Below are 21,130 nucleotides of genomic sequence, written 5' to 3' on the forward strand. Positions count from 1 at the left end.
TGTTATTTTAGATAGGGTTGTCAGAGAAGGATTCTCTGAGAAAGGCATATTCGGGTAGATTCCTGAATGAAGTGAGGAAGCATTTTATATGGATAGCTGCAGGAAGAGTTTTTCAGGCAACAAGAAAAGCAAGTGCAAAGGCCCTGTGATGGGATCATCTTGATATGTTTGAGAAAAAGCCAGGAGGACAACACAAACAGGAAGGGAGTTGTAGGAGGATGAGATCATGGAGACCATAGTAAGAGTTATGACTTTTATTCTGAGTAAGATAGGAAGCCATCTAAGCAAGTGTTGTTGAGGGTGTGGAGAAAAGGCAACCCTTGTGCACTATTGGTGGGAATGTAAGTTGGTGCAGCCACTATGGAAAACGGTATGGAGGGTCTTCAAAATATTGAAAACAGAACTACCATGTGATGCAGTAATTCTACTTCTGAGTACTTATCTGAAGGAAAGAAAAACTAGAACGTTACTCAATGCCTTTGCATAAATTGATAAAACATCAATTCCTGAATTATGTGCTTATTAGAATACAGTTTTTATCAATTTATATATGTCCCTTATAATACGCTGCTTAGTTTGCCTTGTTCCTGGACTTTCCAGAATGCTGCTGACAGTCTTTATATGCCCTTCTAAATTCTCTTTGTCATGATCAAAACCAGAAGACTGTTACTTGTCCCAGGTGCCCTGGCTGGCTGTGCTCTCATTACGTTTTGCCAGTGGGAGGCAACTGTGCCAGATTAGAGGGTGCGAAAAGGTAGTGTTATGCTGCTTTCGGTGGTTCTTCCACCAAACTACTAGCCCTCGCTGGAGTGTCAGGTGTTCAGGCAGCAGCAGCAGGTCCGGTATTGTCAGTGGTGGCAGGTGTGGGAGGTAGCTAGCAGATGGCTAGGAGCCCCTGGGGTGGCTGCATCACCCAGGAAACATTCTCGGGGAAGAGAATCTGGAATTGCTTATTTGCCCTACTTGGGGTTAAACACAGTGATAACCTACCACACTGCCAGTGGGATACCTTCTGCGGGGGCGGGGGGGGGGAATACTGGAAGTCTCCAGCTGATAGACATTGGCAGAAGTTCTCTCAGTTATCACCTGTTGTTGACTGGGATGAAGTACCTACTGGAATCAAGGCCCTGGAGATCAAGTGGCTGCTGCTTTCACCAATAATGTGTGAATGATGACTTTAAGGATTATGGGTGCGATGGGTTTTATTACTACGCTGAAGAGCTTTATCTATCTGCCTTTTTTGTCACTGTTACACTCTCCTTCTTGAAACATGTTCTTAGCTTAGCTGTCTCGGTTTCCTAGTTTTTTCTTGAGTTTGAAATATTGGAATTCCCCAGGGCTCACTTCTTGGAACTTTTCACTGTCTACACCCACTCCCAACGTGATCCCATCCAATCACCTGGCTTTAAATACTAAATTCTGACCCCTCTCAAATTTATCTCTCTAGTTCTGACCCAGAATGATATAGTCAACCGCCTATTCAACACTTTCACTGGGATGTCAATATTACTCTTAACAGAAATATTGATTCCCCACCCCCTAACCTGCCCCTCTCCTCATCACCCTTCCAGGACGTGGCAGCTCCATTTCTCCATTGTATGCATTTCACATTATGCTGCAGAGCTTGCCTATGTACTACATGTTTTTCTTTTGTATGTATAACATTTTTAAAAATGGAAAGAGTTTGTACAGTGGGAATACAAAAGTAAGAAAACTGAAATGGTAGGAAGCATACAGTACTCAATTCAGTTGAGAATATAGAAACGATCAATTCCTTTTTCAAAAAAGTTTTAAAGACGAATACCTTTTTATACATATGTGTAACTGATTTATTGAAGCAGTTCAACTTGCTGGGCTGTAAATATGAACAACTTTTTATTTTTCCAATGATTGCCCATACGTGTCCTATCGGAACCCTTTTCTGATAACTGTAGACGTTAATAGTAATATTGAAGACTTACTCTAAGTATCTTTTGGTCACTTTTGGTTATTCACCACGTCTTATTCCAGTTTTTAAATACCTATTCTGTTCTTCTAAAATAATGTAATCTCATAGTTAATTAAAAGGTTTCTCGTCATTTCCCTACTGGACAGGGACAGACTAGACCTGTGGTTCTAGGAAATGCAAAGGCAGGAGAAGAAAATGGTCTGTTTTCAGACATTTTTTCCCCTTGTTTGGTGTAAAACTTCCTCAACCTTAGTGGCTTAAAAAATCACTTTAACTCTCAGGTTAGTAATCAAATTCAGACAGGGCTCTGCTGGGCAGTTTGTGGTCTGCGTGGTGTCAGCGGGGGTGCTCGGGGCTGGAGGAGCTCCCAAGAGGTCCCCCTTACCCGGGCATCTCTCTCATCTCCCACGCGGTGGCTCATCCTCTGAGGCCTCTCCAGGTGGTTTGGGCTTCTCACAGCATGGTGATCTTAGCAAAGGTGTGCTTTTTTTACAAGGCAACTACCTTTCGAAAGGCAGAAAGTGGAAGCTGCCAGGCCACTTAAGACTCCAGCCCAAACTGCTACTGCATTACTTCTGCTGTAGCCTACTGGTCACAGCAGTCACAGGGCTCACCCAGACACCGGGGAGTGGAGAAATTGACTTTCCCTCCTGACGAGGGACTAGCAGGGTCGTGTTGTAGAAGAGCATTTGCTATGGGAGATGCTGTTAAAGTCATCTTTGGAAAATCTGCTGCACCCCTCCTCGGTCCTTGGTCTATACCCCTATGGTACTGGGATGAGAAGGAGTTGGAGAGGCAGAGGTTTCCTTGTGTGATGGCAGCATGATGGTTTCAGTTTCTCTGGAAGATGCTTGGATGTGGCAGACATCCAAAGCTGGGTCTTTCATGGCTGCTTCTGAGGGTCTATTGGGATCTCCCTACTTCCCATTCCCTGCTACCTGAGCCTCTCCCCCACCCCGCCTTTGCCCTCAACACAGCCTCTTGTTGCTAGGATTCTCTTGCCTTGCAGGTGACCCTCTTCAGGTGACCTTCAGTGTTCACTCTAGCCACAGCAGACTCAGGTGTCTTTGCCACTTCTAGCTGTGTGCCTTCGGGCTACTTCACAGATGTTCCCTCTTCGCTTAGCAATTTCTCTCCCTCTCTCCTGCCCCTTTTCCTCTTGCATGATATATTTTTTTAGCTGCATAAGTTATTTTAATTGTAAGTTCATAAAAGTCTACAATAAATGCATCATCTTACAAAATAATAACCTATGAGAGTATATAAAAATGACTGAGCCAACATTATTTGGTACTTTTTTTTTTTGCGTTACGCGGGCGTCTCACTGTTGTGGCCTTTCCCGTTGCGGAGCACAGGCTCCGGACGCGCAGGCTCAGTGGCCATGGCTCACGGGCCCAGCCGGTCCGCGCCATGTGGGATCCTCCTGGACCAGGGCACGAACCCGTGTCCCCTGCATTGATGGACGGACTCTCAGCCACTGCGCCACCAGGGAAGCCCCTATTTGGTACTTTTGATACTTCCATTAACTTCAACTTAACTATTCCCTTTCCAAATATGAAATTTAAAATTGTCAAGCTATTTATAAAAAGATGTGTAATTTATTTCCAAAAAAAGATGTGTAATCTTTTACAGACATTTTGTTGGTCCAGCACTTCAGCAATTTTCAGGTAGAGATGCTCCCCAGCCGTTGACTTAGTAGAGAGAGGGATCATTGTGGAGCACCCAGATTTTATGAGTGGATTTCTTGGGGTCTGTCTTTCTAATCTTGTTGGAAGGAAGGCACCCTTATCCCCAACTGAGTGAGAGAGTATATGTGTGCATATATTCATAGAAAGTCTCGTGGGAGTATGCCTGCAAAAGAGCATGGAGCCTCTAAGTCAGCAGTGTCCAGGATCCAAGTGTGGGCTGTTCAAGACAATAATTGAAATGTCTTGTGGAATTTAAACTATGTAGAACAGAGGGCTTCCCTGGTGGCGCAGTGGTTGAGAATCTGCCTGCCAATGCAGGGGACACGGGTTCGAGCCCTGGTCTGGGAGGATCCCACATGCCGCGGAGCAACTAGGCCCGTGAGCCACAATTACTGAGCCTGCGCGTCTGGAGCCTGTGCTCCGCAACAAGAGAGGCCGCGATAGTGAGAGGCCCTGCGCACCGCGATGAAGAGTGGCCCCCGCTCGCCGCAACTAGAGAAAGCCCTCGCACTGAAACGAAGACCCAACACAGCCAAAAATAAATAAACAAATAAATAAATTTATAAAAAATAAAATGTGTAGAACAAAATGCATGACAACACTTACAAGATAAGGTAGGAGAGGGGATAAATGGAGTTAAGTGTACTCAACTTGTAGCACCATTGAGAAGTGAGGTTGTAAGAATTTGTATTAAGCTGTAACAAGTCAAGGATTCATGTTGAAATCTCTAGTCTAACTACTAAAATAATAGTCAAATAATGCATAATGCTATCACTAATTATAGTAAATGCTCCAAAAAAGAAATTAAATTATTTCCTGACTGGATATAAAAACAAGACCCTGTTTGATGACGTTTACAAGAGACACACTTAAAATTTTTTAAAGACATAGAAATGTTAGAAGGAAAAGGATGGAAAAATATATACCAGCAACCCAAACCAAAAGAAAGTTGGTGCAGCTATATAAATATCAGCCAGGTAGACTCTAAGGCCAAGCACAGCATGTATTGAACAAGAGTAGAAACACTTCATGAGCAATCAAGGAAGTGCAAGTTAAAAACTCAAGATACCGTTTCATACCATTCAGATACTTTAACTTATGAAATCAGACATTTGGTGAGGATGTGGAGCTGTAGGAATGAACACACACTTCCCTCTGGGGGGATGTGAAGTACACATTCAATCACTTTCATGATGAAAGCTATGCCTTTCCTACGTCCTAGCAACTCTCCTACTAGTCAGGGCTGAAACTGGCGTGCAGCCTTATCAATGGCTTATGGCCAGCTTCTCTTCTCACTGATGAATACCCATGCCTTATAGCTTGTTAAATATTTAAAATAACATCCCTACCACCATCTATATCCTAGGGAAACTTTTGAACATGTTTACTAGGGAACATGTACCAGAATATATTCTTGATAGCATTTAAAAATAACTTTTCAACAGTAGAAGAGATAAAAATGTTGTTGTATATTCAGAAGAGTGGGACATTTTACAGTAATAATAATGAATGAACTAGAGCTTGACTTACTGATATGGATGAATTTAAAAACATAAATTGAGCAAAAGAAGCAAGTACAGGAAAATACATATATTATTTATTAATGTCTAAACACCAAATGTGCATCAGCTTGCAAAAGTGGTAAAACCTTAAAGAAAAGCAACAATTAATACAAAACTCAAAACAGGAGGAAGGGGAATTTGATCTTGGAAGGAAACAGCATATCTAAGGCTAAGGTAGTAGTGGGTTCATGGATGTTCGTTTTTATTATTGTCTTTCAAACTTTTACATACTTAAAAAAAATTAATAAACAGAAACCTCAATCAAACAGAAGTGACCAGAAGGGGGAGCTCTCATGCCCTGAGATGCTGGCAGAGCCCAACAGGAAAAAGAAAGACTCCTCTTCTTTAATGTCAAAGACTCAGCCAATGAAAAGCCATGGACTCTTTGTTTAGCCCTCCCAACTTCCTTTTCCCCTCTGTAAAAGAGAGCTCCTTCCTTTGATGTGTAGTGACTTGCAGTGACTTGCCATGGTTATGGACTCCGAATTACAGTTCTCTGCTGATATCAAATAAACTCATTTTTTTTGTGGAGAAATAACTGACAGTCCATTTGTTTTAGGTCATCAATACTCTTTGTAATGTTGAAATATTTCACCATAAAACTAAGGAGTAGAGGAACCACTCATAGGGAGTTTAAAGGGCATGGTACATAGTGTAATTTGATTCTTGCAAAGCATACATGGAGGGGTGTAATCTGAAATGTACTTACTTTTTTAGCTTCATCTCCTACCAACTGCTTCAAATATTCTTTCTTTGGAACCACACTGTGTATAAAAATAAGTGAATAATAAGTTTAAAGTGGGCCAGTACTTAAACGCAATGCTTTTTCCCCTTCTTTCTACCCCCGAGTGAATCACTTGCTTTCCCCTCACTACGCCATACTAGTTTATACTTATGCATTTATGTTGTAGTTTTCTTAGTCAGGAATACCCTTCCCTGCCCTCTGCTGTATGCAAAATTCTATACCTTCTTCAAGTTTTCAAATATTCCCTCTTCTCTGAAACCTTTCCCACTTCCCTCCCCGACACTTCAGTCTTCCTTAAGAATTAATCATTCAAAAAAAAAAAATCATTCCTGCCTCCCTTTGCCTGTGGCACTTAAGGATAATTCCATTTTAACAATTATTTTATAATTGTTTTTTTAAACTGATTTTTTAACATTAATTTATTTATTTTTGGCTGCGTTGGGCCTTTGTTGCTGTACGCGGGCTTTCTCTAGTTGTGGCGAGCGGGGGCTGCTCTTTGTTGGGGTGCGCAGGCTTCTCATTGCGGTGGCTTCTCCTGTTGTGGAGCATGGGCTCTGGGCGTGTGGGCTCAGTAGTTGTGGCACGCGGGCTCTAGATCACAGGCTCAATAGCTGTGGCGCATGGGCTTAGTTGCTCCGCAGCATGTGGGATCTCCCCAGACCAGGGCTGGAACCCATGTCCCCTGCAATGGCAGGCGGATTCTTAACCACTGCGCCACCAGGGAAACCCCTAGTTGTTTAAATATATGCTCCTTTCCCCTATACCTTGCATCCTGATTGTCAGTTATTTAGAGCAGGAATCTGGCTTTATCTGTGTTTGTTTACCTATCACACAGCACAGTGAGTGACACATGGTAAGTATTAAATGTAAGAAAGTATGACTATCTCAGCTTGCTTATCATTGCCAGAGGTGTTTAGTGAGTGAAATAAGGTGGAAAAGTCAGGTCGCGGCCATATTGTATCGGATCTCCTATATTAAGGCAAGCGTTTAGATTTTATTCGGTGAGCATCCTGGGAATCATTTGAAGTCTCTGAGCAGTGTTTCCAGAAGATTAAACATAGATTGGAGGTGAGGGACTATTTAAGAGACAATTATAACAGTGCATCTAGAGGCAATAAAGACTTGAACTACAGTAAAGTCAGTGCTGAGAAAGATAAAACAATTAAAAGGGTCTATGATGGTGCTTCTCAAATTTTAACATGCACACCAATCACCTGTGAATCTTATTAAAGTACAGATTCTGACTCAGTAGGTCTCGGGTGAGTCCTGGGACCCTGCGTTTCTAATAAGCTCATAGCTGGTGCTGTAGACCCATGCTGTCCAATATGGTAGCCTTTAGCCAGGTGGCTGTCAAGCACTTGAAATGTAGTTAGTGCAACTGAGGAACTGAATATTTTATTTTAAGTAATTTAAATTTAAAAACGTAAACAGTGCAAAATATTTCTCCATTAAGCAAAATTTTGTTGTTTTGGTGAGACTGCATTTAAAAGAAACCACATAGTACATTTATTACGTTAACATTTAACATATCTATATCATACACTGTCACGAAATAGTAAGCCTCCCTGCCCATCACAATGACGTCTCATCAGAACATCTACAACTCTATGAAAGGCCTGGGGTACTAACTGGACAATGCTCAAATGTGATTTACTCAAAATTCAGGACCTAATTATGTGCATTAGGAAGCAGAACCTCACAGTTTGCAGAGGGCAGGCGCTGTGCGGGAGGGAAAAGTCTTCGGATGGATAAGGATAAGGAGGAATTCCAGGCCAGCTCCGGAGCCGGATCCACGGAACGATTGGCCGGCTGCGGCGACGCGGCGAGTGGTCGAGAGGGTGCACCCGACTGCGCCTGCCTCGCCCAGCGGCGCCCCTCTGCGGCCGTTAAGCCCCTCGGTGCAGGTGCGCGCGGCACTCGCCTCGGGCCGCCGGCTTTTCCCCGCCCACGGCCGCACGCGCATGCGCAGTTACCAGTCGCTGCTGGGCGGCCGCCGGCGGGATTGCTCTAGGGAGACGCGGGGACCAAGTGGCAGCGACTCGGACATCTGAGCTGCCACTGCCGAAAACGGGCCCGCAAGGCAGGTGCGTGGGCAGTAAGCCACTTTCCCGCGTCCCTTTGCCCACGGGCTGGGGTGAGGAATCCGAGTCCTGGCTTCTTCCCTCGGGCCGGGGGTTCCTGGGCCGCACCCCTTTCTTTGGCGAGCCGCCAGAAGGAACCGGTAGGGGCCAGTGAGGGGGTGGGTGTTGAGTTCGGGGATGGGGATGCAGCCAGCGAGGTTTTTGGGCGGGCTCTCCCGGCCTCGGGAGTGGGAAAGCCGGCCCGGGCGGCGGGCGTTGAGGCCACCTCCGCGTCCGTTGGGTCCTCCGGAACTGCTGTGTCCGGAGCGGGGGCTGGCGCGGGGAAGGCCAGGTGTCCCCCTCAGCCTGGCCTGTCCCCGTCGGTTAAGAGGCCCCAGGGAGCCGAGTCCGTTATTCCAGAGGTTGCCATTTCAGCCCCGTTCCACGCTCGATCCCCGCTGCGCGCTCCCGAGGGATGGAGAAGGGGCGCGGTAGCCTCTCGGCGCCGCTCACTCCGCCGGCTACTTCTCACAAAAACGCGAACCAAACCAAAATAGGCTCAGCTTACGCCCCCCGCCCTGCCTCTGTAAAGGCGAAGGGACCTAACCCTCACAGAGGTGTGTGCTGTGACTCGCGGCCGCTCCCTCGAGGCGATGCCTGGAGCCCGGTGCGCGCGGATAGGGAGGGCCCTAGAGGGTTGTGTTGAATCCCACGAAGCCCTGAGGACTCGAGACTCATTATCCCCGAAAGCCTGTTTACGATGATCAGATACTTGAGCTGATTTTATTTATAGCATCTGCCTGAGAAACAAATAGGATGGAATCTAAAAAAAAAAAAAGGTCATGAAGAACCTAGGGGCAAGACGGGAGTAAAGATGCAGACCTACTAGAGAATGGACCTGAGGACACGGGGAGGGGGAAGGGTAAGCTGGGACGAAGTGGCATGGACATATATACACTACCAAACGTAAAACAGATAGCTCGTGGGAAGCAGCCGCATAGCACAGGGAGATCAGCTCAGTGCTTTGTGACCACCTAGAGGGGTGGGATTGGGAGGGACACGCAAGAGGGAAGAGATATGAGGATATATGTATATGTATATGTATAACTGATTCACTTTGTTATAAAGCAGAAACTAACACCATTGTAAAGCAATTGTACTCCAATAAAAATGTTAAAAAAAATCACTGTAGAATTAAAAAAAAAAGCAAATGGCAACAAAGCTCAGAAGGGAGAAAGTAAATCGAGTGGCCATGGGAAGACCTCTCTAATTAGAAGAGAGTTATTTTATACTGAAGTTTTTGATGCATAAAAGCCATCAAAACCCTGATCTAGCCTTCTGAATTTGCTTGCTTTAAAATTTTTACGTCACTCTAGGTCTTTTAATCACTCTCGGTAGCCCTCCTTTTGGTAGTTGTTTGACTTCTTTTCAGTTTACAGTTTTGTCTTTATATCTAATTGGTTTGATCTTCCAGTCATGTTTAGACCTTATCTCTAAATCCTTCCGAAGATAGTCTTTATCTAGTTAATAAAGTTAATTATTGAGTGTGAATGATGCATGTTAATGGATCCGTAGAAGCTGAACAGTGCTATAAATTGACCTGATTGCTTGTTTTCAGTACCTAATAAGTTTTAGTGCTCTTAACTACAAAGCTACAATGGAACTTTAGATCATCCAGGTTAAACTTGGATGAATCCTTAAACTTGACAAATGAAAAAAAAGGTTTAGAACATCCTTAACCTTGACAAATGAAAAAAAAGTTTAGAACATCCTTAAACTTGACAAATGAAAAAAAAGGTTTAGAACAGTTTGAAGCCCTTCCCTTTTTAATAACAGAACAGTAAACTTGGTGCTATGGTGCCAAGTTCAGTGTACTTTCTATTATATTATTTTGTAGTTGAGCTCCTGAAGCTGCATGACAACTAAAACTTTAAATAGTGATTTTTTCAAACACTACTTTTGAGCCATAGTGGTGTTGGTGAGTCCTCAGTCAGCCATTAAAACCGAATAGCAGAAAGGCATTTCAGTTATAAGAAATAGTATATAGAAAGCATGAATGTGTTAATAGGTGAGTGTTAAGAGTAAGAAATGAGTCTTAAAAGGGCAGAATTTATACTGAGAACTACAGACAACTATTGAACATTTTTATAAATAGGTAATAATGTAAGACTTGTTCTTTTTTAGAAAATTCATGCTGGAGAGAAGGTGGCAGATAGATTGATTGATTGGGAAGGCTGGAAGTGAAGAAGCAAAGTCAAAGTTTACTGATCCTTTTCGGAAACCATGGATTCCCAAATTAAGGCTGTGGCATGGATGTAGAAAGATACATTCAAGAAATATCCAAATGCACTTAGTTACCAATGATACAGGATATCACTGAGAAAGAATAGTCTTAAGATAGTGGCAAAGCAACTTGGCTAATTTGGTTGACTGGAGGTGAAGGTAATGGGAGAAGGGAATTGAGGAGATAGAGAACAGGTTTGGGAGGAAAGACCAGCCTCAAATTAATGGAGGCTTTGGTACATCCTTGAAGATGGATAGTGATTTGAAACTAAAGAGTGGCCTCTGTGCTGTGGAGATAACATTTGGGAGTTTGTAGGTAGCTTTTATAGGTAGAAGTCAAGAGTATATGAAATGTAAGGAGAAAGTCTGGGGACAGAACCCTAACGAACAGCAACATTTACAGGAGATTAGAGAAAGAGCCCGTGAAGGTGGCAGAGCAAATGAAGAGAATCAAGAATCAGGAATAGCATCATAAAAGCCACGGGAGGAGAGGGCTTCAAGGAGGCAGTAGCAAGGTCAAGAGAGAGCAGTAGGCAATGGGACTGAAAAATGCTATTGCGTTTACCAGCTGAGACGTGGTTGGTAGAACTGTTTCAAAGCTAGAATCAAGTACAAGAATGATAAAAGTATTAGTTTTTCATTGCTGCCATACCAAACTTAGCAGCTAAATGCAGCACAAATTTATTTTCTCACAGTTCTATAGGTCAGAAGTCTGACACAGGTCTCACCGAGCTAACATCAAGGTGTTGGCAAGACATCATTCCTTACTAGAAGCTCTGGAGAGATTCTGCTTCCTTGCTCATTCAGGTTGGTTGCAGAATTTACTTCCTTTTGGTTGTAGGACTGAGGTTCCTGTTTCCTTGTTGACTGTCAGCTGAGAGTTGTTTTCAGTTTCTAGAGACCACCTACATTCCTTGGCTCACGCCCCCCGCTTCCTCTATCTTCAAGATCTCTATGGTGGGCGGAGTCCCCCTCACTCTTCAAATCTCTTCTGCCCTCTTTCACTGACTTCCTCTTCCACTTTTAAGGGCCCATGTGATTATGTTGGGCCCACTTGCATAATACGGAATACTGTCCCTATTTTAGGGTCAGCTAATTAACAACCTTAATTCCATCTAAAAAGCCCCCTTTGCTATGTGAGGTCACGCTCACAGGACCCAGTGAATAGGGTGTTGACATCTTTGGGGGGTCATTGTTGTGGCTACCATAGGAAGTTAAAAGTACTAACAGTTCATGGATACATTCTTTCTAGATGCTTTTGTTAAGAAAAGGTGATACCTAGAAACATTTACATTATGTAGCATGTGATAATTATAGTCAATAGTAAGCCTTACTGTTTATCCTTGAGTTTTATAACTAAGAAATGCAAGTATCTCCTTAAATACTCTGAAATTTCTGTGAACACTATAAAATTTTAAAGTCTCATAGGAGTATAAGGTAATACAATGAAGTTGTTAGTTTTTATATTTTTATGTAGCCTTAAGCTGCTTTAAAATCTTTGCTGGAAAGATTTTAAATGCCATTTAACCAGCTAACTAGATATATGTGCATAAAATATAATTTGGATACACATCAAAATATGGCTTTTAAAATATAAAGCCCACAGAAACTGGAATGGATGTCTAAAGGATGGAACATACTAACAAAATATTTAACCTTGTATTTTATAGGCCTAGAACCTCACTGCCATTTTAGTGAGTTAAATTGTTAAACCTTCTAACCTTACAGCCTTAATGAAAGGAATGTAGAGTTTGAATAGACCTAACTTTGAGTCTTGCCTTTGTTGTTTATTAGCATTCTGTATTCTTGAGTAAGTTACTTACCTCCCTGAGCCTTGCTTTTCTTATGTATAACGGGGTACTAATACCTTCGCCGCAGAGTAGCTGTAAGGATTGGAATTAACATGTCTGAAACACAGTAAATACTTGAAACAGCACTTCCTGTTCTCCTTGTTCCATTCCTCCCTTTTCAGTTCCTTTCTCAAGTGCAGCTTCTTTTGCCCTTGGCCTAGGGGAATCAGTCCTTTGCATCCTTTGCACCTCACTTTGAATGTAACTTTCTCAAGGAGGCTTTCTCTGCCCCTTCCCCCACCCTATAAATTCAGTTCCCCAATTACCAACTCTTACAACTTCTTTACTAGTCTGTCACTTGTTACAGTTTACGTGATATACCTGGGTTATTTGTTTAATGTCTGATTTCCATCCCAGACTATAAGCTCTTTGCAATCAGGGGCCATGTGTGTTTTACTAATTACTGTAAATTCAGTGTCTAACATCATGCCTGGCACATAATTGACAACCATAGGCATTTGTCAAATGAATTTGTGAATGATGAATTTTATTATCTACTGGCTAACCTCTCTTGAATTTCTGGAAACATCAGCCACCACAAAGTTAATAAATCCCTGGTGCAGCTTATTCTGAAGGATGCTCATTTCTTCTGTGAGAAAGTACCTGCATTTCGAATGGAGTCTTTGGAAGAAGGCTGCCTCTTTAAGACGCCACTATTACCTACCTCTCCACCGTATTTGTGATCCTTCAAAGTGAACTTTCTATGTGCTACATAGCCTACATAGCCAGATAATTCCAAGAATACCCTTTAATTTTATTTTTCTGATGTGGTAACACAATTTTTTCATCCAATTTTTTTGTTTACTGTCTTTTCTAGTAAATTATGAATTGAGTTGTTAAAATGCAGCATGTCTACAGCAAGATTCTGAAATAACTCACAATGAGATGTTTCTTCATAGATGTAGAGTAAAAATGAAAAATATGTGTAATTCCCCCATATTAAATTAGAGCATAAAACTACAAACTTTCTAGATTATTATCTCCTTATCTATAGGAAAGCTTTAACTATGTTAAGTTTTAACAATGTTCTAAAAAACTTTAGAGGGCCATTGTTGGAAGCATTGACATACCCATTTCTCTGTCATAAAACCATAGTTAAAGACATCTATTATATAAGGATTCAGTCCATAAATTTTTCTAGGAGTTAAATTCTAAAAAAGGATTTTTTCCTCCAAGGATCTTGTAGAGTTTTATAGACAGTGAAAACTCCTTCATTTTATTTCTGGCCTTCCCCTGATTGCCTGGAAACCCTTTTGCCAAATTTATCGTTGCAGTGCTGCTACAACAATAGTCATTCTAGTTTGTTGCTTAGTAACATCTATTTCTCTCCACCCATAACCTTTTTTTCTTGTCATTTATGCATTCATTCATTCTGTGAATATATATCTTTCTCTGTTTATCATGTATGAGCAGTCTTTGGCTAGCACTGTGAATACAGAAGTAAGAATTCTGGCTCTCGGTGGGCTTATATTTTTGTCTGTTTTCTGCTGCAAGTTTCCTCAAGCAGTTCTTTTGGAACTACGTAGAAGTAGTATAAATCCTAAATAAATAAATGTATCATTATAATGTTTATATAACCATTATTTTGAAAATGATGCTATTTAGTCCATTTTAACTTCAGTGTGTAGCTATGTTTTTAAAATCCAGTGCAGAGTTAGTTCATTCTTTCTATAAGTACTGTGACCAAATACTATCCCCATATCCTGGATTTCAGCTCCGATCAATTCACTAATCTCAGACCTTCAGTAGTTTCTGAATTTTATAGGATCAGATCCAGAATCTTTGCAACACTTTGTAGGTCTTTGCCTAAATCACCAGAAAGTTGTATTTTCAACTATTATTTCTGCTGTTATGCTTCTTTCCCCACTTTTTACTGTATTTCTTGAGATATTTTCATTGTTTCTAAGTCCTTCTGATTTAGAAAAAAAATACTCAGTTTTAGTTAACAGTATATATTAGATAAGATAATGCTCATATAGAAAATTTTAAAATCCCAGATGCCTAACATAATTTCTGGTTGCTGGTGTCCTGAGGAGTAGATGACTGTGATGGTTAATTGTATCTGTCTACCTGATGGAACCACAGGGTGCCCAGATATTTGGTCAAACATTATCTTGGGTGTGTCTGTGAGGGTGTTTTTGGATGAGATTAACATTTGAATGGTAGGCTGAGTAAAGCAGATTGCCCTCCCCTAGGTGGGTGGCCTTCATCCAAACAGTTGGAGGCCTGAATAGAACAATAAAGCTGATACTCCAGTGAGGAAGAGGGAACCCTTCCTGCCTGACTGGCTGAGCTGGGACTTCAGTTTTTTTCCTGCCCTTGGATTCGAACTGAAACATTGGCTCTTCTTGGGTCTTGAGCCTGCTGGCTTTCAGACTAGAGCTTATAGCATTGGGTCTCCTGGCTTCCAGGCCTTTAAACTCAGACTAGCACTACATCATTGGCTTTCCTGGGTCTCACTTAACTCCATTCACCTGAGTCATGCTTAACTCCAAGAAAAATATAGTATAGTCATGTCTCCTGAAAAAAGAGAAGATAGCTTGGTGATCAGCCAGCAATCTCTCCCAAGTATCTCATACTTGGCCAAAGTTACTTATATTTCAATTTGTTATTGAACCAGCCCAGAGGCAGTGCAGAGAACATACAGGAGATCAAAGATATATGCAAATGGATGGGCTTCTCCAGTGCCTCCTTTCTTCTTCATGAAGGCACAGATATTTTGTGATTTCAGCAACCTGTATGGAGTGAGGAATACACAGGACGCTTAGAACCATGGGCTTGCTATCTTTTATACATTTGTAAGGCGGCAAGGAGGTGGTGTCAGCACTAAGAGTTCTGTATTATACCATATAAACAAATTCTTGCTGCACTAAAACTGTATAACTTAGGACAACCATATAGCTCAATAAGGAATTAGAAGACTTGAACAACACTATAAAGCAATTGGACTTAATACACATACACAGAACACTTCACCTAACAATAGTGGAAAGAAAAATTAATGCCAGTCTTCCTCAAACTCTTCCAACAAGTTGAAGAGGAGGGAATACTTACACACTCAGTCTATGAGGGCAGCATTACCCTGATACCAAAGTCAGACAAAGACACTGTAAGAAAACTACAGACCAATGTCCCTGTTGAATATTGATGAAAATACATATTTTTCTTAAGTGCACATGGAATATTCTCTAGGATAGACCATATGTTAGGCTACAAAACAAGTCTTAACAAATTTTTAAAAGTTGAAATCATTCTAAGTATCTTTTCCAGTTACAGTGTAATGAAACTAGAAAACAGTAGCGGAAGGAAAGCAGGAAAATCCACAAATATGTGGAAATTAAAAAACACACTTTTAAACAACCAAATGGGTCAAAAAAGAAATCACAAGGAAATTAGAAAATATCTTGAGATAAATGAAAAAAAGAATCCCACAAGAGACCAAAACTTATGGTATAGAGTGAAAGCAGTGCTAAGAGGGAAATTTATGGCTGTAAACACTTACAGTAAAAAAGAAAGATCTTAAATTAACAACCTAATTTTACAACTTAAGGAAATAGAAAAACCCAAAGCTAGAAGAAGGAAGGAAATAATAAAGATTAGATAAGAGATGAAATAGAGAATAGATAAACAACAGAAAATGTCAGTGAAACCAAGCGTTGGTTCTTTGAAAAGATCGACAAAATTGATAAACCTTTAACTAGATTGAATTAAAAAAAGATGACTCAAATAATTAAAATCAGAAATGAATGAGGGGACATTACAACTGATTCTATAGTTATAAAAATATTATAAGGGAATGCTATAAACAATCATATGCCAACAAAATGGATAACCTAGATGAAATGGACAAATTCTTAGAAACATACAACCTATTCAGACTAAATCATGATGTTGTAGGAAATCTGAACAGACCTGTAACTAGTAAGGGAATTGAATCAGTAATCAAAAACCTCTCAACAAATGAAAGCCCAGGAGTAGATGGCTTAACTGGTGAGTTCTACCAAACACTGAAAGAAAAATACCAGCTTTCCTCCAGCTCATCCAAAGCACTGAAGAGAAGGGAACCCTTCCAAACTCATTCTATGAGGGCAGTATTACCCTGATACCAAAACCAGACAAAGAAACAACAAGAAAACTGCAAACCAATATCCCTGATGAATAATGTTGCAAAAATCCTTACCAAAATATTAGCAAACAAAAATCAAAAGCACATTCAAAGATTGGGACTTCCCTGACAGTCCAGTGGTTAAGACTCCGCTCCTACTGCAGGGGGTGTGAGTTTGATCCCTGGTCGGGGAAGTAAGATCCCACATGCCATGTGGTGTGGCCAAAAACTAAAAAAAATTAAAAAAAATAAGAAGAAAAGATTTATACACCATGACCAAGTGGGATTTATTCCTGGAATGTAAAGATGGTTCAATGTATGAAAAACAATTGGTGTAATGCATGACATTGTCAACGGAGGGGAAAGAAACCATGTGATCATCTCAACTGATGCATAAACAGCATCCGACGAGTTCCAACACCCTTTTATGATAAACACTCAACAAAATATGAATAGAAAGAAACTTCATCAATGTAATAAAGGCCATATTTGAAAAATCAACAGCTAACACCATACTCAATGGTGAAAGACTGAAAGCTTTTCCTCTAAGATCTGGAACAAGACAAGGATGCCTGCTTTTGTCACTTCTATTCAACATAGTACTGGAAGCCCTAGGCAGAGCAGTTAGGCAAGAAGAAGACATCCAAAATGAAAAGGAAGAAGTAAAATTATCTCTGTTCACAGACAACATTATCTTATATATAGAAAACCTAAAAATTCCACCAAAAAAACTGTTAGAACTAACAAAAGAATGGTGGTTGCCTGGGGCTTGGGAGAAGGAGATATGGAGGAGTTGTTGTTTCAGGGGTATAGGATTCTAGTGTTGTAAGATGGAAAAACAGGTGTGGAGATAAGATGTACGGCAGTGTGAATGTTCTTAACACTACTGAACTGAACAGTTAAAATTGGTTTAAATGATAACCTTTATGTGTATTCTACCACAATTAAAAAATTTTAAACTGCACAAGTTAGTTACTTCAGTGTTTTGTAAATTACCCCATTGTCAGGCCTCTCAAAGCTCCAGTGCAGGCCTAGCAGTATCTTACCTCTCTTCTTAAGAAATGATGTGTGACAAACCTCACAGTTTTGTTTGGAGCTTGATGACATGTTGGCACCATAGCATGGTAGACGTCCAAGTAATACTGCAAACTTCATGATGTAATTCTCAATTGTCAGTTGGTGCATCACTGAATAATGATAGAATACTGCAGAATTAAGCAGAAACTGTTAGGTCTGTATTTCTGATTTTTAAAGAAAGGAATAAATAGCAAAAACAACCTTGGACTATATCATTTTCTTAATGGAGACTATTATCCTGTAGAACTGCATTGTCTGCAGAATGGTTAATGACCACTTAGTTTATTTTTAAATATTCCACTTGTATAGTAATGTTGATATGATCATTTCTGGGTGAATATCTTCATAGCTTAATACTAATAATCATCTAAATTTTGGAAATTTCCAGGAGGTTTGAAATGTGTTATGTTATAAACATATAATCAGTGGGGTAATATTAAAATAAGAAGTAGAATGGTATATTGATGTAAAGTTTTGGATTCTCATCTTGTCTCACATTTCCAGTCATGAGAATTTGATCAGGTTTTTGAATCCTTCTGCTTTCAGTTTGTAGATTGGGAGTAATGATGGCTATCCTCGTGATGTCCTAGGTTGCAAAGATTAAAGTAGCTAGTTCCTTTATGCAAATGAATGATTATAGTCATAGAACTTTAGAGAAGAAACAAACTTTCCAGATAAAGGGTTTTCTAAACTTTTTTCTGAAGCTTTGGCAGCTGTTTCTGAAAGAAAGTTAGGAAGAACCTAATGTAGAAAACAAATAATATACACTGCTGTATTTGAAATAGATAACCAACAAGAACCTACTGTATAACACAGGAAACTCTGCTCAATACTCTGTAATAACCTAAATGGGAAAAGAATTTTAAAAAGAATAGATACATGTATATGTATAACTGAATAACTTTGCTGTACACCTGAAACGAATACAACATTGTTAATAAACCGTACTCCAATATAAAATAAAATTTTAAAAATAAAAAATTATATAAAGCAAAAAAAAAAAAAAGAAAGAAAGAAAACGAATAAAATTGGCTGAAGTAAGAGTAGGGTTCCGGAGAGGACACTGCCTGCTTGGTTTCCCCTTAATTCTTCTCTGGCAGCCCAATCCACCAGAGCTCAAACAAAGCACTTAGAACATGTTTTTTCAACAAATTTAATTATTAAGAAACTAAACTGTGCATTCATTTTGAAGGAGAAGATGTGGGGCTAAAGTGATATTAATGTTCATTATTACTGCTATTATTTTATGCATTTCTATTTTACTGAAATGTTATTGATAGCAAGTCAAGAAAAACACCTTTTGCTTTGTTATATAAGTCATGGAAGGCTCTTAAACTTTTAGAACAATGAAGCTTTTAGGGTCGTTAACAGTTAATAAGCAATGTGTAAATATTTTCATATCTGTGCCAATAAGTGAAAATTTTAAAAACCCCTACCTTACTGTTATTAAGTCAAAGTGATCCCTTTATATTTACTTTCTATCCCAGTTAACCTCTTTTTTATGACTCGAGAGATTAAACTCTTCTAATTATGATTAGTATGCATCATTTTTTGTGTTGCCTTTGTCTGTAAAAATGGTGGTATTAACACACCTTTTAATATAGAATGTTCATATTATGGTAGAATGGTGTTGATTTTTTTAAACCTGCATTTTCAAAGTAAACTTTAAAGTTGTACCCAGTGGCCTTTAGAAGAAATTAAAGCTAACTGGCCCATACATTCATGTAGAGTTTTGATCTCATTTAAAAGGGTTAGTTGAGCTAACCAAATGGAAAAATGTTTTTTATAGTCTGATGCTTCTTTTTTGAAAACAGCTTAATTGATATATTATTTGCATGCCTACAAGTTGACCTGTTTAATGAGGGTAGTTCAGTGGGTTTTAACATATTTAACATATTTACAGAGTTATGCAACCATTACCATATTCCCATTTTAGAATATTTTCATTACCCTCAAAAGAAACCCTGTGCACATTAACCCTTTCTTCCCATTTCTTTCCTTTCCTTAGGCAATCACTTATCTATTTTCCGATTCTATGGATTTGCCTATTTAAATGGGGTCATACAATATGTGGGCTTTTTATGACTGACTTCTTTCACTCAGCAAAATGTCTTTGAGATTCATCTGTCTTGTGACACATTAGTACTCCATTCTAGTTTATTGCTAAATAATATTCCAGTGTGTGAATATTCCACATTTTGTTTATCCATTCATCAGTTGATGAACATTTGGGTTGTTCACACTTTTTTGGCTATTATTAACAATTTTTTTTAAACATTCACATTCCAAGTTTTTGTTTGGACATCTGTTTTCATTTCTCTTGGGTAGATACTTAGGAGTGGAATTGCTGAATCATAAGGTAATTCTATTTTTGACGTTTTGAAAAACTGCCACACTGTTTTCCAAAGCTCATTTTGTATTCTTGCCAGCAATGTATGAGGATTCCAGTTTCTCCACAGCCTCCCAAAACTTATTATTATCTCTCTTTGATTATAGCCATTCTGGTGGGTGTAGAGTGCTATCTCATAAATTCAGTGTTTCTTAGGCAGACCCATATAGGTCTGTAGATATGTTCTGCAGAATCTAAGAGTTCTAAGAATATACTTTTTTAAAAAAAATTTTCATGTTGATGGTAATATAACTATACTCTGGAGCATCTGAATGACTGACCACCTAATAACCAAGACTGCCACACTATTTCAGTATTCATATTTACTTGTTTAAAAGTCCACTGGCACCAAGAAATAAAACTTTCATTTTTAACATGCTAATGGGAATAGAGGGGGCTGTAATTATATAAATTATGTATTTCTGCCAAGAGGCAGCCAAATAATATTTGGCTTCTACTCATCTCAATTAATGCTATAAGGAACAGAGGTTTTGCAGTATTTGAATAGAGAAATGGTTATACAATTGACTCATCACAGTATTGTGGGGATGATAAATGCAAAAGAACTTTATGCATAGCACTCAACCTGGTTGCAATAAATCCTATATTTGTTTGAATTTCCAGCTGTGATTTGATTTCAGTAAAATACTATCACATTCAATTGTGATAAAATTATTTTTCTTTTTTTGGTGTTTACATATAAATTTATTTTGTTTTTATGATTGTAAAATTTCCAATTATATGGTTATATACACTTAAACAACATTATAATAAAAAAGTAACTTGAGTGAACATTTAGGAATCACGATCCTTTTTTCTTTTTTTTAGAGGAGTCCACATATTATGAGTTCATTGGTCACTGTTATCTGTATCTTTAGGTTCGTGCCTTTGGCTCTTTGCTTTTAGAGGCAGGGCTTCAGCTGTAGACTCCTGTGAGATTTTGAAGTTTGTGTTATCACTTGTTCAAAGCATAATTTAAGTAAGTTTGGTAATGATTTGTTTTAAAAGCCATCCGAGAAAAAAAGAGGTATTAAGGAGAAATTATTTCTTTGTAAATATACTTACACATATTTTTCACAATTTGTTTTGTTTTTACTGATTACTGTCAATTTCACAGATAATTAATATGCGTTTCCAAGGCTTTCGGCTATGTTTGGGTCTTCTTTTCATCTCAATTAATGCAGAATTTATGGATGATAATGTTGAGATGGAAGACTTTGATGAAAATTCAGAAGAGATTGATGCTAATGAAAATGAATTCTCCTCAGAGGTAAGGTTATTGAGAAACAAGCTATAATTTATTCTTTTAGGGACTTCCCTGGCGGTCCAGTGGTTAAGACTTTGCCTTCCAATGCAGGGGGTGCGGGTTCCATCCCTGGTTGGTGAGGAGCTACTAAGATCCCACATGCCTTGCGGCCAAAAA

At 39.5% G+C, this 21,130-nt stretch overlaps 1 protein-coding gene across 2 annotated transcripts in view; it reads left to right on the plus strand.

Moving 5' to 3' along the window:
• Positions 1-7,917: 7,917 nt before the first annotated feature.
• CLGN (calmegin) overlaps positions 7,918-21,130 on the plus strand; it is a 44,192-nt gene continuing 30,979 nt past the window's right edge. Inside the window, exons 1-3 of one of the 2 annotated variants that reach the window (XM_024736229.1) lie at positions 7,958-8,027; positions 10,982-11,093; positions 20,825-20,977. In XM_024736229.1, the coding sequence (XP_024591997.1) occupies positions 20,834-20,977 (144 nt within the window). In that variant the 5' untranslated portion in view covers positions 7,958-8,027; positions 10,982-11,093; positions 20,825-20,833. Of the gene's footprint in view, positions 8,028-10,981; positions 11,094-20,824; positions 20,978-21,130 lie in introns of both variants that reach the window. The other variant, XM_024736230.1, reaches the window with a different exon arrangement.

This window comes from Neophocaena asiaeorientalis, unplaced genomic scaffold, assembly GCF_003031525.2.
Source record: "Neophocaena asiaeorientalis asiaeorientalis breed wild unplaced genomic scaffold, Neophocaena_asiaeorientalis_V1.1 scaffold7, whole genome shotgun sequence".
Lineage (NCBI taxonomy): Eukaryota > Metazoa > Chordata > Mammalia > Artiodactyla > Phocoenidae > Neophocaena > Neophocaena asiaeorientalis.